Consider the following 14,823-nt stretch of genomic DNA (forward strand, 5'->3'; position numbering starts at 1 on the left):
ATTTTTATTCAATTTACAATATCACTAGAAAATAATCGTGGTACATCGCATCAACTTCTATAAACTGGCCTTCCATGCTGCTTTTAGCTTGGAAAGAGGATCGTTATTCAACGAGAGGAAGTAGACAGAAATTGCCTCACACTTCTTGAGGGATTACACCACGCTGAAAATTGATTTGGCAAAGGTATCCTTTGTTAGCGTAACTGATGATAGCTTGTCATTAATTTGCTCGAAGGCTGTAAACAGTTAATCGCCGAAGCCACGCGGTTGTTAAACTGACACTCTTCGACGTTTAATGGCCAACATTTTCGTATGACTGCTCAAAGATCATAAATATATAAATATATAAACAGTGTGTTGCACATATTGGAAAATGTATTACAGAATATTCCAAGACTCCAGATTCCCGGAAGTTTTGAATCTTAAAATCTATTCCTGCTTCGATCTTTGAATTTATGCTTTCATCATTTAAACATGTATTTTTTTAAATTTATCAAGATTCGAAAATTTAAATATTCAATTTTCTTTTTTATATTTTGATGTTGGCGAATAAACCATCGATGCTGTAAAAACAACTCGAAAGTTCTTGAAACATCCACAGAATATTCAACATTTTATATATCCTGCGAACGTTTTGAAGGCCTTTCATGCTGTCAGTGATAAATCTGCCTTTTTAAACTTTAGAGTAAATCTCTGAAGAGTGAAATCTCATTTTTAAAGATTAAAAATTGAGCCACTCTTTTTCAAGACTGGCTCAATTTTTATTCTTAAGAGTGAAAATTCCGCTCCAAAGAATTTAGAAAGTGCGATAGCATTTGCGCGTCGTGATACTATCACGACGTGGACCACAGTAGGTGTCCGATACCTTGGTGTGACCCATGCGGTATTGATCACTCTCCAGATTGATTGCGTCCAGGATGATCTGGGTAGCCTTTTGCGGCTCACAAGGCTCTTGCACGGCATGGGCGCACAGAATTTTGTATCTGCGTTCGTGGCCGACCGCGCCGTCAAGTTCGGTTTTGCGGTTCAGTGTGTTTGATGGTGATACATATTGGTATTTGACGATGTGTGTATCACAAAACAGACAGAAAAAATCACCACGCCAGGTTAGAGGTTGTCGTATTATCACTTCTCGTTGCTGTAGAATCGAGAATACATCGGAGGGCAGGAGGGGAGAGATTCAAAGGGTAACAAGTATCTTTCGAGGATACTTTGATTGAGGAGATCCACTTTATGTCGATCTTGGACAAGGTAAGACGTTTAGTTAAAGCGCGAGATTTTCGAAGAATAACTTTGCTACTAAGAATTCATTAAATTTCTAGAGAAATCAATAGCTTAACAGAAAAAGAATTATAAATAGCATTGTAATCAACAATTTTTATTAAAAATTACAAAGATGATAGTGCTGTTAATTCTCTCGAATATTCGCGTTTAAAGACGTATTATCCTTATCTTTATTTTTGCTTATGTCTACCGCCCAGTCACTAAGGGGCATCGACGTGTCAAGGTTCAATTACATCAATGATAATAAACGGACAGTCATTTGCGATCGACGATGTTCGAGTGAAACCAATTCGCTAAATCATTAACAATCATTCTTTATCGTGAAAAGAATCTAAAACAATCTTAAACTGAAGAAATAGTTTTCATCAATCATCGAGCATCATTGATCGCATTCAAAGCCGCACTGCGAGATCATCGTCGGTCAGGGCCAGATCGAAAGTTGCGTCAGGGAGGAAAAGGGGATAAAACGTGCCTTGGTGTGTCCAAGACGGTACATATCAGCGTCGAGACCGGTGGAATCCAAAATAGCCGCGGCCGCGTCCTTAGGCTCCTTTGCCTTGTCGACTGCCGCGGGCGCCAGGATCTTGTATCTAAAGGGGTATCGGGGTATAGAGGACGGGGGCAAACGTGCAAATTAATTAACACAAGGATTCTAGATACGAATTTTCGTAGATTTATACTCCGTCGTTTCATCCCCTGAACGGTCCTCGTTCCTTCTTGATCACTAAATCACGATTTTTAAAACGAAAATCGGGACTCATTTTATATAAATACGTGTAACACTGTTTCGAGGACTGATCTTCTAATTTAATCGGGTATCTAAAAAAAGTCGGACAACAGATTTGGACATCTGGTTAGAGTTTTTTTTTTAATTGTTTTTACGAGACGAATTCACGAGGCAGGCAAAATTAAATGGCATTCAAATATGTTGCATTCAACGAGATCGAGGGATGACGTGCTGAATTTATAGGATTCCAGCATGGATCGTCCTTAAGTCTTGCTAATTTATAAAAACGATTTTCAATTAATTAAGAATCCGTTTAATTATCATTCGTTTAATTATCATCAGTTCGTGAGCTCGTAATATTAATAATAAAAATATACACAGATTCCATTTAGAAACTAACAAAATCAAAAATTTAATAGTTTATTTCGCATCAATACTTAATATTTTATCACGCATCAAAAAATATTTACTTTCTGTCGCGATTTTCGAAATAAGAATCTTTGGACCATCCACGTAGAAAACTTTTTCTCTAATTCTTTGAACATCGGATGTAAAAAGTGAAAACTAATCCACTAGTTTAGAAACAACAAGGTGGTAGAATTGTCAAAATCATTTTTATCGAGGGTACGTCAACTAGCCTTAGTATGACCAATCCTATAGTTGTCCGGATCAAGAGCGATCTCTTCGAAGCACTTAGCCGCGGCGACCTTGGGATCGCTATGCGCTGCCATTTGGGCGGGCGCTAGGATCATGTAACTACACGATACACAACATAAATTCAATTACTATATTAAATTCGAAGATAATAATCCTTCTTGATGCTCCTGATTTTGCGTAAGAAACAGATTGGAAAGTTACGTCGTTTATCATAGAAATTTTAAATTATAAAAATATATATACAAGATAAATATATATATAGAAAAAAAAGGGGATAAGAAGATTATCTTTTTAAATTCTTTCCGAAAAATTATTCTAATTCCGTAGCATTTTGAAATCTATCGTCAACTGATTTCCGTAATTATTACGAAACGAAGAAACTAGTATAATTAAATAATCGCATTATAAAGTCATCGCTAATAAAAATATTAAATAATATAGTGATTAGGAAAATCCGCTATGTCGATTTTGTTTAAAGAGATGTAATAATAATTTGGTATAATAATAAAAAATTAATATAATACAATAAAAAAACCTAATAATTCTAATAATTGGCTAATAAATTCAAAAAATATCAACATTGCAGATTTTTGTAAAATATATAAATTATTGTGAAGGATCGAGGAAATATAGATAATTTCTAAAAAAGTAAAATTTTAGGTCGTAGATACTTTTATCTTCCAAATATTAGAAAATCTTTAAAAAAATCTAACGACATAAAAACATATTATTATATTTATATACACATATAGAAAAAACTTAATTCCTCGAGCCATTGAACTTTTCGAATTTTCACAAAAATAATCAATCGCAGATAAAAAATAAGAAAGATTCTTACCGTAGTTTAAAATCAGGATACACCATTCTGTTGGGGAAACCTTTACGACAAATACGGATGCCTTCAAGTACACCGTTACAGGTGAGCTGATGCATAACCAGATGGGAATCAATCACACCCGGTTGCTTCAACTCGTTGGGGATGATACAACGGACAAAGTGAGGCTGGGTGGCACGTAAAGTGGTCATCAAGTTGTTCAACTGTTCCTTATAAGAAGACGATACAGTAGAGAAGCCACCACCCTTCTTGCCACGTCCGCCCTTGCCACCGCCGCCGCCGCCAGCATCACCGGACTGACCGGGATGATCAGCGAAGATCTCCACCAGTAATTTGTTATTGGATTTCTTGAACTGATCAACCACCGTGTCGTTCAGCGGATCCTTATTCTTCTCTAGCCAACCAGTGATGTTGTATGGTACCTGAAGTCCAAAGAAATTTTCTATTCCATCTTTTTTTTATAAGATAAAAATTTATATCTTCAAACTTCCGTGACGATGAGTAAAATCAATAAATAAAATTATCGAAAAATCAGACTAGCTTCTTAAACTATGTAGAATTAATTTCTTGCAAAAATATTAACTTTTTTTTAAAACAATATAACTGTTAATTTTCTTTATATGAAGTAATGTCTTAACGTTATATTTAAAAATATAATTAATAGTCTTTTCTTTTAGCAAAAAATTAACTTTAACTTTTCTTAAAAATAAGATGGTGCATTTTTTTAAGTTAGATCATATTTTACATAAAGTAAAATAAAGAAAAATTCATACATTGCCAGCATAATGGCCGATGGCGAAGTGAGCCGCTTGCTGGCCAGGCTTGGGCGGCTTCGGCTTCAGATAGTTGGGACTTTTGCCGAGATGATTGTTATTCAGTTTCTCCTCGAAGGTCTTATCAGTGGCCTTGGGGAACATAGACTCTTCCTCAAGAATGGAGAGGATACCCATAGGCTATGTTGCGAAAAAAAAAGAAACAAAGAAATCCATCAGAATCTGTTACATCTCGTTTCGCATTTTCCAAGAGTAGCGTTATACAAATGTCTTCTTGTTTCTCATCGTTAATTATATGTGATCATATTTCTTTAAATCGCGACTGATTCTTAGCGTAAAGTTCTACTAATAAAAGAAAAGAAATGGAGACGTTCTCATTATGCGTTCTCATTATGCGAAACGTTTGCGAAAGTGTCTGCAAAATATTTTCGCGTGTAGCAAACTTCGTTAGTGCCTCAACTTTTACTGAAAACAGATGCTAAATACTCTCTCTCTCTTTGTTGATATACTTTGTTATCTACTACTTGCTCGATACTGTGACATTAATGTATCTTTACTTTTGCAACGGTTAATTAATTATATATTATACTGTCGAGCGTGTAATACATTAATAATTAATCTTGCAGATTACGTAAGAGGAAAACTCCAACGCTACTCTTAGTAATGTGCGTTATCTGTAATTCTACAGAATAGATTTATCAGATGGATGCTTTGGCAATGATAATTGCACCTAATTTTCTTTTCAAGTAAAATAAAATAGTAATATTATTTATAATTCTTTCTCTCTCTTCAAGCATAAATTTAATACAAATACAAGAGTATTATATTTGATTCTCTCTTGCACTTTCATTGTAATATTGACTTCCGCAGATGAAAAAAAGAGGCCGAAAAAGAGATGGAAATCAAAATGTTTACTTTAACTTTGTTTAGTGTGATACCTATCTCAATTGTTAGCAAATTATCTCTATTGTGTTAGGAATATATAATTTACTCACTGTAGAGGTTCACATAGACATTTTGTATTAAATTAATTTTCCCTGTATTGCAAAATTTTATATTTTGAAAGTGCAATCATCATTTCCGATATACCAATCTTTTCATTCATTATATATAAACTACAATGATATACATGATCTTTCGGGTCTATCGCGCAAGTTTTCAATCATAAGTGCTAAAATATTCTATTCAAAAGAAAAATCATCATTTTATATGGAAAGACTATAATTGTAAATACCCTTTGCTCGAAAAAAGAGAATTTATTTGAATGTGAAAAATGCAGGAATTTGACTTGCACAATTTAATTAAAACACTTGTTAATTTTAAATTACTACTCAGCGTTAAATAAAATATTAAAGTGATGATATTAAAGTCTTTGAATATAAAAAATAATTTTGAAGTTAACGAAGGATCCACGAACGAAATTTTACGCGCTAGACCCATGGCATGTAATGAAGACGATACGTAATTAATACATACATAGGCGAGAAAGTACAAAATAGCAGGAGACACACAATATTGGCAATACAGTTGCGAACTCAACAATGGGCAAGCTAAACTCAAGCGCGAATGAATGCATTACTGAATCACAGTCGAGTGATTCAGAATACTGAGTCCGTGTCCTGCGCGGACCCATCGCTTTACCTTCTCGATCAGATTGATCGTCGGTTCCAAATCCATGCCGAAATCGATGAAGGTCCACGCGATACCTTCACGCTCGTACTCTTCCTGCTCGAGCACGAACATGTGGTGATTGAAGTACTGCTGCAGCTTTTCGTTGGTGAAGTTGATGCAGAGCTGCTCGAAGCCGTTGTACTGCATTCGTTCATGCACCACGATGCACACAGGCACACAGCGAAGAGACAGAGAGAGAAAGAGGAGAGAGCGAGAGAAAAAGAAAGAGAGAAAACAGTGAAGAAAACGGGACGTGGTCGGCAGGACACCATTCATGTCCAGTCGATTGGTCCTTTGATCTTTCGATCGGAACTTCTCGCGACGTAATCGAAAGCGGCATTTATAATCCTTTGAATGAATTGATGAATTTAAAGAAAACAAAAATTCATTATTTTGACTTCAGATAATTAAACATCATAATATAAATTCCATCGCATAGATAAATTGCTTCACCTTTCGATTGACGTAGAGAGAGGCAAAAAAAAAAGATAATGCCGAGTAAAAGTGTGACGGTAGGAAATAGTGTTAGTGTTCGATCGAGCAGATAGACAAGACAGGAACACATTCAGCGTATATATTTCGAGCGTGTATATGTTATTCGGAGAAATTCCCGAGTCTTCTTGGCGATCGGGATCGCGATCTGTCGATTTGCCTCGGCCGGGTGATACCTTCTCGATCAAATCGATAGTCTGCTGGAGATCCATGCCGAAGTCAATAAATGTCCATTCAATGCCCTCGCGCTTGTACTCCTCTTGCTCGAGGATGAACATGTGGTGGTTGAAGAACTGCTGTAACTTCTCGTTGGTGAAATTGATGCACAGCTGCTCGAAACTGTTGAACTGCTCGACCGAGTAGCGCAGCGGACGGGGGGGTTTAAGCGAAGAACAGAGAAAAAAGAAACAGGGAGAAACAGCCGTCATTAATGCTGCCTGATGACGCGAAAGGAGAACGCTCGACCGATGACTTCGACCCGTAACTTTCATCGTTCGATTTCGGGACGAAGGCGAAATGGGGTGGACCAGGGTCGAGAGGGTGTCAATAGGGTGCACTCTATGTGCCCTTGGGAATTTATTCTTGAACATGCGAGGAACTCGAAAAATTTTGGAAAACTAAAATATTTAAATTTCAATAACATGTAAATAATTAAATTTAGTCCCATGATGACATGAGTGAAATAAAAGATGGCTATGCTCTCTCTCTCTCTTTTCAAGTTCGTCGCATGGATTAAAGACACTCGCTTGTGCCGTTATATGGTAAATTAAAAATCGTATCATAATGAACACTAACAGTTCATTATTGTGTTACATCAATATGTTGGTTTATCCAAATAGAATTTATTAAGTGGATAAACTTTCAATGTAAGTTTCTAAGTAAGGGTAGACACTCAATGTGGTTTTGTATACGTGGGGCAGGGACGAGGAATATAATTATCAGATTATTTATTATTAATTGTTAATTCATCATCTCTTTCCGAACGAGTTAATTTCTCATTAATTTTAGCCTTATATAATTATTAATATTTTATATAATTATTATTATTAATTATTTCATATCTGATTTTTATACTAAGGCTCGTTGATTAATGTCACGCTAAACGATGTATTTTTTAATCATCAAGTTCTAAAATTTTTATCGAGTTAAATTTTTAAATGGGTTGACATTCAGTGCTCGTCGCAGGAGCTTTGCTGAAGTCTAATAATTTCACAATTTATCATCTTATAATTGATTTGATGTAATAAGTTTCAATAATAAGCTTCGTAATTTATCGATTTTTTTTCTTTCTCTTTTTCACTTCACGGTTCATCCCGGTCTTTTCAGGATTGCGAACCGGATCTAGTAGATCGTCAAAAAAAAGACAATGATGTTTTATTGTCGTTCAATCTGTTGAACGATTTTGGGGAAATTCTAAACGAACACGATATTAGTGCCGTTGAGGACATGACGGGACATCATAAGAGGCAAGAAAGACAAAAAGTGGCTTAGGTACCCGTACTAAGTACCTTCGGTATCTTCGTGATTCTCGAAGATCCAGAAAGATTGTGACAAACATAAGCATGAAAAACCGGTCAAACTTAACCGGAAAGCAACATTAACATTTCGTGATTCTTGTGAAGTCTCAGATCTGTTCAAGCTGGTTCGATGTCTTGCTCGTTCGTTGTCCGTGGGATCGATCAATTCCCAGAGTGCCGGATCGATGTATTCAAACCTTGATTCGGGGTAAATAACAATACCTTCTCAATCAGCTCGATACAAGCTAGCAAGTCCATGCCGAAATCAATGAACACCCAATCGATGCCCTCTTTCTTGTACTCCTCTTGCTCGAGCACGAACATATGATGGTTGAAGAACTGCTGCAACTTCTCATTGGTGAAGTTGATGCAGAGCTGCTCAAAGCCGTTGAACTGCCATTTTGCGTTTGCAATGCGTAGGAAAGAGTGGAAGAGAAGACGGTACAGAGAGCAGAATGAGGAAGGGGAGAGAGACAAAAATCATTATCAGTGAGACAAATATTCCAACAGAATTAAATAAGTGTTTTTGTCATATGTGTGTTGAGTCCAACATTTTGAATTTTTAAAAATTCTGATATTTAAAAAAAAAATAGAATTTGTTACCTGAAAGATTGCTGAATTTAATTTTAATTTCCGCAAATTAATTTTTTTTTTTAATAAATCGAGTAACACTTCGTTTTTTACAATTTATAATTTTTTACAATTTTTAACAATACAATTCTTATTAAAAAATTCTTCTCTTTATTCAATCGAAAAATTCTTATAATTTCTCACTTTCTGTCTCATTCTAGTTTTTAAAAACTATCTATATAGAATAATTGAAAATGCAAACTATATGTTTTTTTTTAAATTGATTGAAATGTTCTCGATAAAAATTAAACTTTTCGAGATTTTGATATTTTTTTTATAAAAGTTTGCCTTTGACATAGAGGAAGGAACTAAAACTAGCCTAAGCGGAATGCGAACAGGAAGGCTTGCTTGTCGATAACAATACGTGCGGCCGAAACCGCGAGATCGATGACACAAACAGAATAAAAGAAAGGCAGAGGATCAGGTGAACATAAATGGCTGACGATAAGAAAACAGTGGACAGTCACTTTATTTTTAGGAAATAAGCGTTAGAATAGCGGTTTCCTCTGATCCGTGATAAATCATCAGGGACTTCCGCACGCTTAGGTATCTCAATTTTCATGTCGTATCATTCGTTCGTTATTCAGTTTTGAGCTATCCCGTTCTCTTTTGTTTCCGGCCGTATCCCGTCTGTCGGGTTTTTATCCGGCCAGGAATCGATCGATCCATTGTCCTAATGTACCTTCTCGATCAGATCGATACATGCGACCAGGTCCATGCCAAAATCTATGAAGGACCACTCAATGCCCTCCCTTGTATATTCTTCTTGTTCGAGGACGAACATGTGGTGATTGAAGAACTGCTGCAGCTTCTCGTTGGTGAAGTTGATACAGAGCTGCTCGAAGCTGTTGAACTGTTCGAGAGCAAGAAACAGGCATGCATATGTGTATATCATTTTCTCTTTTTTCTACCTCTTGACACTTCTTTTTAGGTCTTTCGTAGGTCTTTTGTCCTGTTTCTTTTAAGGGATTTCTTACACACGTTTACAACATCGATTGGAATTGCGAAATTGCCCAAAGTTTCGTTTCGAAATGGTTACATACATAAAAATATTCTTAATGGAGTTTTTTTTAAATGTAATAGAACACATATAACTTTTTAACAATAACTTTTTTCTTCATTTGAGACTGATAAAGTAATTCTGACATCGTATTTTAATTATACATCGTATTTTACATTAATCGTATTTTATTAATATTATATTATTTAATTTCTCTTTTCTAATAAAATTGTTGAAAAAAACAAATTTGTGAAGTTTAAATTCTGTTGTCGATTCGAAACTTCAGGCTGATGAAAGTCTCATTATGAGGGATTTTTCTGTAGGGTACATAATTTAAATCGGTGGTGTTGTGCGGCACCGTTTATCGCTGGGACAGATTGTTGTCAATCACATCGCGACCTAGCACGAGGTCGTTCTTTCGGGTTTTGGGTTTAAATCATGTCAGAGAATATTCCAATGTTTCGATTTGTGTCCAGAATATCAATCGATTTAAAACAGAATACGGAAAAAATCAAAATACAAGATTTATGCTAAATTCAAAGTTAATTGAAAAAGTATCATATGTTTTTATCCAATCTTTATTTTTGTACAATTACGTAGAAGTATCGTTAATAATCTGGACAACTCGTTGAGTTTTCGGATGTAATAAGAAATCGGATCACAGACAAACAAGAAAATTAACGCATTCAATTTATAATAAATAATATGTAATGAATAATCTGTAATAAATATTTGTAATAAATATTTATCTTAGATTTTGAATGCAGTTTTCGTGTCTTTCAACATTTTCAGTTTTCAATTTTCGTGTCTGTGATCAGATATCTTTATGAATACAAATATGTAGGGTCCAATAATATTAGTCTACTGTCAACAACCATTACCAATTCTATCAATGGGAAAACCAGAAAATGAATGAAAATCGTAAAAGAGTGGTTTCTGCACGATTCCTGACCGTCCTGTTTACAAATGGACAGTTAAACAAAAGTACTTAATTCAAAATAAGGGAGGATAGGCTAGTGGTTAATCATCTCTACACCATATTCATTCTACGTGAAGTCCACTGTTTCAATGGTGACAATGATGACAATGAATGTCCTTTCGATGAATGAAAAAATATCCTTTTACCTGCACGCTGTCCCACTTGAAATCAGATAGAGCGAATGAGCATTCTTCAGGGAATCTAAGAATATATCTAAGAGCATTCTCGATAAAAGAATTCGATAAAAATTTGGGTATATTTTTCAATAAGACAAATTTTGCTACTTCTATAGAAACGTGCAGAACAATTAGGGGCAATTGAAGAGGGATTTTTCGAAATCATGCGTTTTTCAAGAGAACAAATGATAATTCATAATTTATATAAAACTAATACTTTTTTCTCTTTATATGATGTTAATTGATACAATAAATAATAAAATTACAAGAATATTAATCATCACGTTCAATAAAAATTCACAATTTGTTCAAGACAGAATGGAATTATTCAGGAAATCAACGGAACATTTAGACTCACAATGTCCTAAAAAAGACATCTAAGGAATTGTGATAAATTTATTCCATAAAAATAAAATTCCCAAATCTATTCAAAATATAGAAATCCAATCAGGAGTCTAACATCTAAGTTTATATTGAGGTTTATGGCAACCTCAAAAGGACGACGATACATATCTAGGGAAAGGACAATCTATGAAGATCTAAGATATCTTTTGGAAAAATGCAAATACTTCAATAAGATTAACGTGCGGGACCTAAAAAGGTTTATAGACCTTCTAAAGAGATCGAAAACAAAGAGGAGGGCAGATCGATCGTTCACCTTCTCGATCAACTCGATACAAGCTAGCAAGTCCATGCCGAAGTCAATGAATTGCCAGACGATGCCCTCCTTCTTGTACTCCTCTTGCTCGAGAACGAACATGTGATGATTAAAGAACTGTTGTAACTTCTCGTTGGTAAAGTTGATGCAGAGCTGCTCAAAGCCGTTGAACTGCGAGATATCGAGGTAACGAAATATGATTATGGGTTAAATTCTCTAAGAAGATTTCTCGCTCGATGGAGACTCGAAACGCCTTGTGAATCACGATTCACTTCTCGTCATGCTCGATTTTGAGTGTCTTTCTTTCCTGTTTTACTTTGTCATAGGGAAAAGTGAAGTCTGTATGGATTGAAGGTACGAAAAAGGTTCTTCGCACCTTCAGTATTTTCTTTTGCCTTGTATTCAATTATATTTTCGTTCACGTCGACGATTCGAAAGAGAAATTTTTGAATGCATTTGCTTTCTCTTTCTTACAATACTGTTCTTTTCTTGATATTATACAAAGAACATTGAAAAATTCATATAATGGGGCAAAAACATTTTTTTGATAATTCTTTACATTAAATATTTAGATAAAGTGCAGATAAAATTTGATTAAAATTTTCATTTAAAAATAAATTTGCTTTCTATAAAAATAATTCGCAAGTATCTTTTACTTTTAATAATTTGCTATTTGCCCATTTTAACTTATGCCAAAGACGTAAAATATTATTTTGTCATATACATTTTTCAGGTTACTTTATATAAAATTTATTAGAAAAATGTCTAATTAATGACAAAATAACCGAATGTAAATTACTGAAACTTTGGCAAAAATTTTATACAAAAATCGTCGACGATCACGTTAAGTATATACATATATGTGTGTCTATATATTTATTAATCGCGGCTCGGGAGAAACTTACGTCGAAGATCTCGAAACCGGCAATATCCAGTACACCGATGAAGTGCTGCCTCTTCTGCTTGGTATCCAGGGTCTCATTACATTTCTTCACCAGCCATTTGAATAGCCTATCGAACATCGCCTTTGACATGGCGCCTACCGAATAAGCTACCTGGTCCTTGTTACGACCCTGGGTGACGAACTCGTTACCGACCTTGATCCTTGGCTTCAGCAAGTTCTTGTAAAGGTCGGCACAGTCGCAGCCAAGCAACTTGGCCACGCGGTCACCTTCCTAAAGTGTGAAATATAATTAGTCTTTCTTGCAACACTTCTTCTCATTAAAACAAAAAACGAAACGGTAATAGCTTAATGAAAATAGATTTTAATGCTAAAAATGAATTTTAATTATAATTTCTGACTCAAAAAAATTTCAACGTACGTGTAAAAAAAAATTGGAATATAATTGTACAAAAATTTAGTTCGAAAAATCGATTAATAGATATGCGTTCGCGCACCTAGATTTTTATCTGAAAATAAAAAAGTGACCGCGGCACATTTATAAATATGATGCAAAATAATTTCTTAGTTCTAAAATATTTAGAATAATTTTCTTAATTAGAAATTTGTTTAAAAAGTATCAGAAACTGTTATTGATAATTGTGGCCTCTCAGTAGCTATTTAAAAATACGTACTTCAGTGCCATCTGCTTCAGCTTGTTCTTCACGACCCCTCTGCTTGAATTTCATGCCACCCATATGCATAACAGCCGCGGTGATTTTGTAGATGTCATCCTTCTCTTCCTGGGTGAAGCCCAACACATCGAAAGCTTGCTGTTACCAAAAAGAAATCTTGTTAAACCTTCATCGACATTCTCATATCAGAAATTGTTTGAAATTATGAGGAGTTGATTCACGAAAGATATAAATTTTTCAAACGTACTTTATACATCTCATACATCTTTTATTATTTAAATGCGAAATTTTGTTGCAGAAAATTTTGTTGTACGCGCGTAAAATCAAAAGCTACATTTTATTAACAGATTCAAAAATTCTGAAGAATAATTTAATAATGTTTTATCATCTATCGCAAATCAAATTTAAAAAAGGGATCAGAAAAATGAGGATCCCTAATCATTCCTCGGATATGATTCTCGTTATTAATTTAAATATAAACTTACATAGACGAGTGAGAATTAGTGGAACACAAGGACAGCATAAACGTTCCCACGCACGATCGATGCAACTGGTTACGGTGTATTACGGTGTAAACCAGTAAATAAGCTAATTTGTTGTCATTTCAATGTTAAATGACTTCTTTAACGTTTTAATGGTAAATAAAAATTTATTTTTTGGAAAATCGTTCAGCTATATGTAACGTGCGTGGAAACTGTGTGAAAAAGAAAAAAGAGAAAGAGAAAGAAAGCCAGGCATAAAGCCTAGTTTCACCACAATGTCAATTAAAATGAATTATTTTACGATCGAAAAAGCTTATTCTTGTTTTAAAAAATAAAAATTCTAATAAATTGTGTAACAATGTTTCCAAAACTTTCTCTAAATTTGTAACTATTTTTTTTTAATACATTTATCGCGTATATACAATTTGATAACTGTCGATTATAATAAGCCTAAATTAATTTCTCAATTAATTGAATCAGAATTAACATTAATCAATGTCGTAAAAATCGTTCGTAAAAATTTAACTTTAATCGCAGGTCAGTCGCTTTCTCTCTCATTTATTTCCAGTTGTGTAATTCATTGGAAAAAATTCGATTGACATTGGTAAAACCAATCAAAGTGTTCTTGCAGCAACAGCGAGCCAAAAAAGCGGAAGCGAAGCTCGTGTTATATGGCGATAGCTTCTTTTTTCTAAGCTCCGGATATCAACGCGAATTAACACTGCCTACATGGTCTTTCAGGACCATAAAGTGCCAGAAAAAGAGTAAGAAGAAGAAAATTCGAATAAGCCACGAGCTTGATCTTTATAGATCTCTCTAAATCGCATTTGTCGCGAACTGTCTCTTTTGTCTCTTTTGTGATAAAAAGACCTTCAGGGTCAGTCTGAACGATTTCTCGCAGTCTTGGTATCAATCCCCTCGCTTCTTTGAGGGGCAGTTTGAATCTTCTTTACGAAATTCACGTCATTCGATGAAATTCTCGATCGATGAAGAATTGCTTCCTTGAGGCTGCGTCTCTGATCAAATCTACCAAAATTTCAACCAGGGATGGAACGTCCTCATAAGAAGAATAACACTATAGATGAAGGGGGGGGGAGGGGAAGGATAGGAAAGTCAACAGGATCGTAAACTACTGGGACATGATGCTCAGAGTATTGCTAAGTTTCTTTAAATTGAGATGAGAAAGAATTTCTTTTAAGAATTCTTAAATTGCTCCAAGTTAAAAAACTGGAGTAAACATAATACTAAAAAAGGGGGGAGGGGGCAGAAATACAGAAAAACTCGGAAATATACTACTATATACATAATTACGCAGTTGATAATGTAGCAATAATCCAGCTATCAAAATTATTTAATTTTATATATAT

The 14,823-nt window shown here is 34.7% G+C and overlaps 1 protein-coding gene across 35 annotated transcripts in view; it reads right to left on the minus strand.

The window, feature by feature from the left end:
- The window catches only part of LOC108693115 (myosin heavy chain, muscle), a 51,265-nt gene that overhangs the window by 18,243 nt on the left and 18,199 nt on the right, over window positions 1-14,823 (minus strand). For 10 of the 35 annotated variants that reach the window (XM_018201825.1, XM_018201851.1, XM_018201824.1 and 7 more), the window contains 6 exons: window positions 12,975-13,112; window positions 12,305-12,574; window positions 9,269-9,439; window positions 4,277-4,456; window positions 3,507-3,925; window positions 1,757-1,874 (listed from right to left, as the gene is read on the minus strand). In XM_018201825.1, coding sequence (XP_018057314.1) covers window positions 1,757-1,874; window positions 3,507-3,925; window positions 4,277-4,456; window positions 9,269-9,439; window positions 12,305-12,574; window positions 12,975-13,112 — 1,296 coding nt within the window. Of the gene's footprint in view, window positions 1-865; window positions 984-1,756; window positions 1,875-2,649; window positions 2,768-3,506; window positions 3,926-4,276; window positions 4,457-6,615; window positions 6,787-8,178; window positions 8,350-9,268; window positions 9,440-11,399; window positions 11,571-12,304; window positions 12,575-12,974; window positions 13,113-14,823 lie in introns of all 35 variants that reach the window. The other 25 variants (XM_018201842.1, XM_018201848.1, XM_018201847.1 and 22 more) reach the window with 9 other exon arrangements.

This window comes from Atta colombica, unplaced genomic scaffold (genome assembly GCF_001594045.1).
Source record: "Atta colombica isolate Treedump-2 unplaced genomic scaffold, Acol1.0 scaffold88, whole genome shotgun sequence".
Lineage (NCBI taxonomy): Eukaryota > Metazoa > Arthropoda > Insecta > Hymenoptera > Formicidae > Atta > Atta colombica.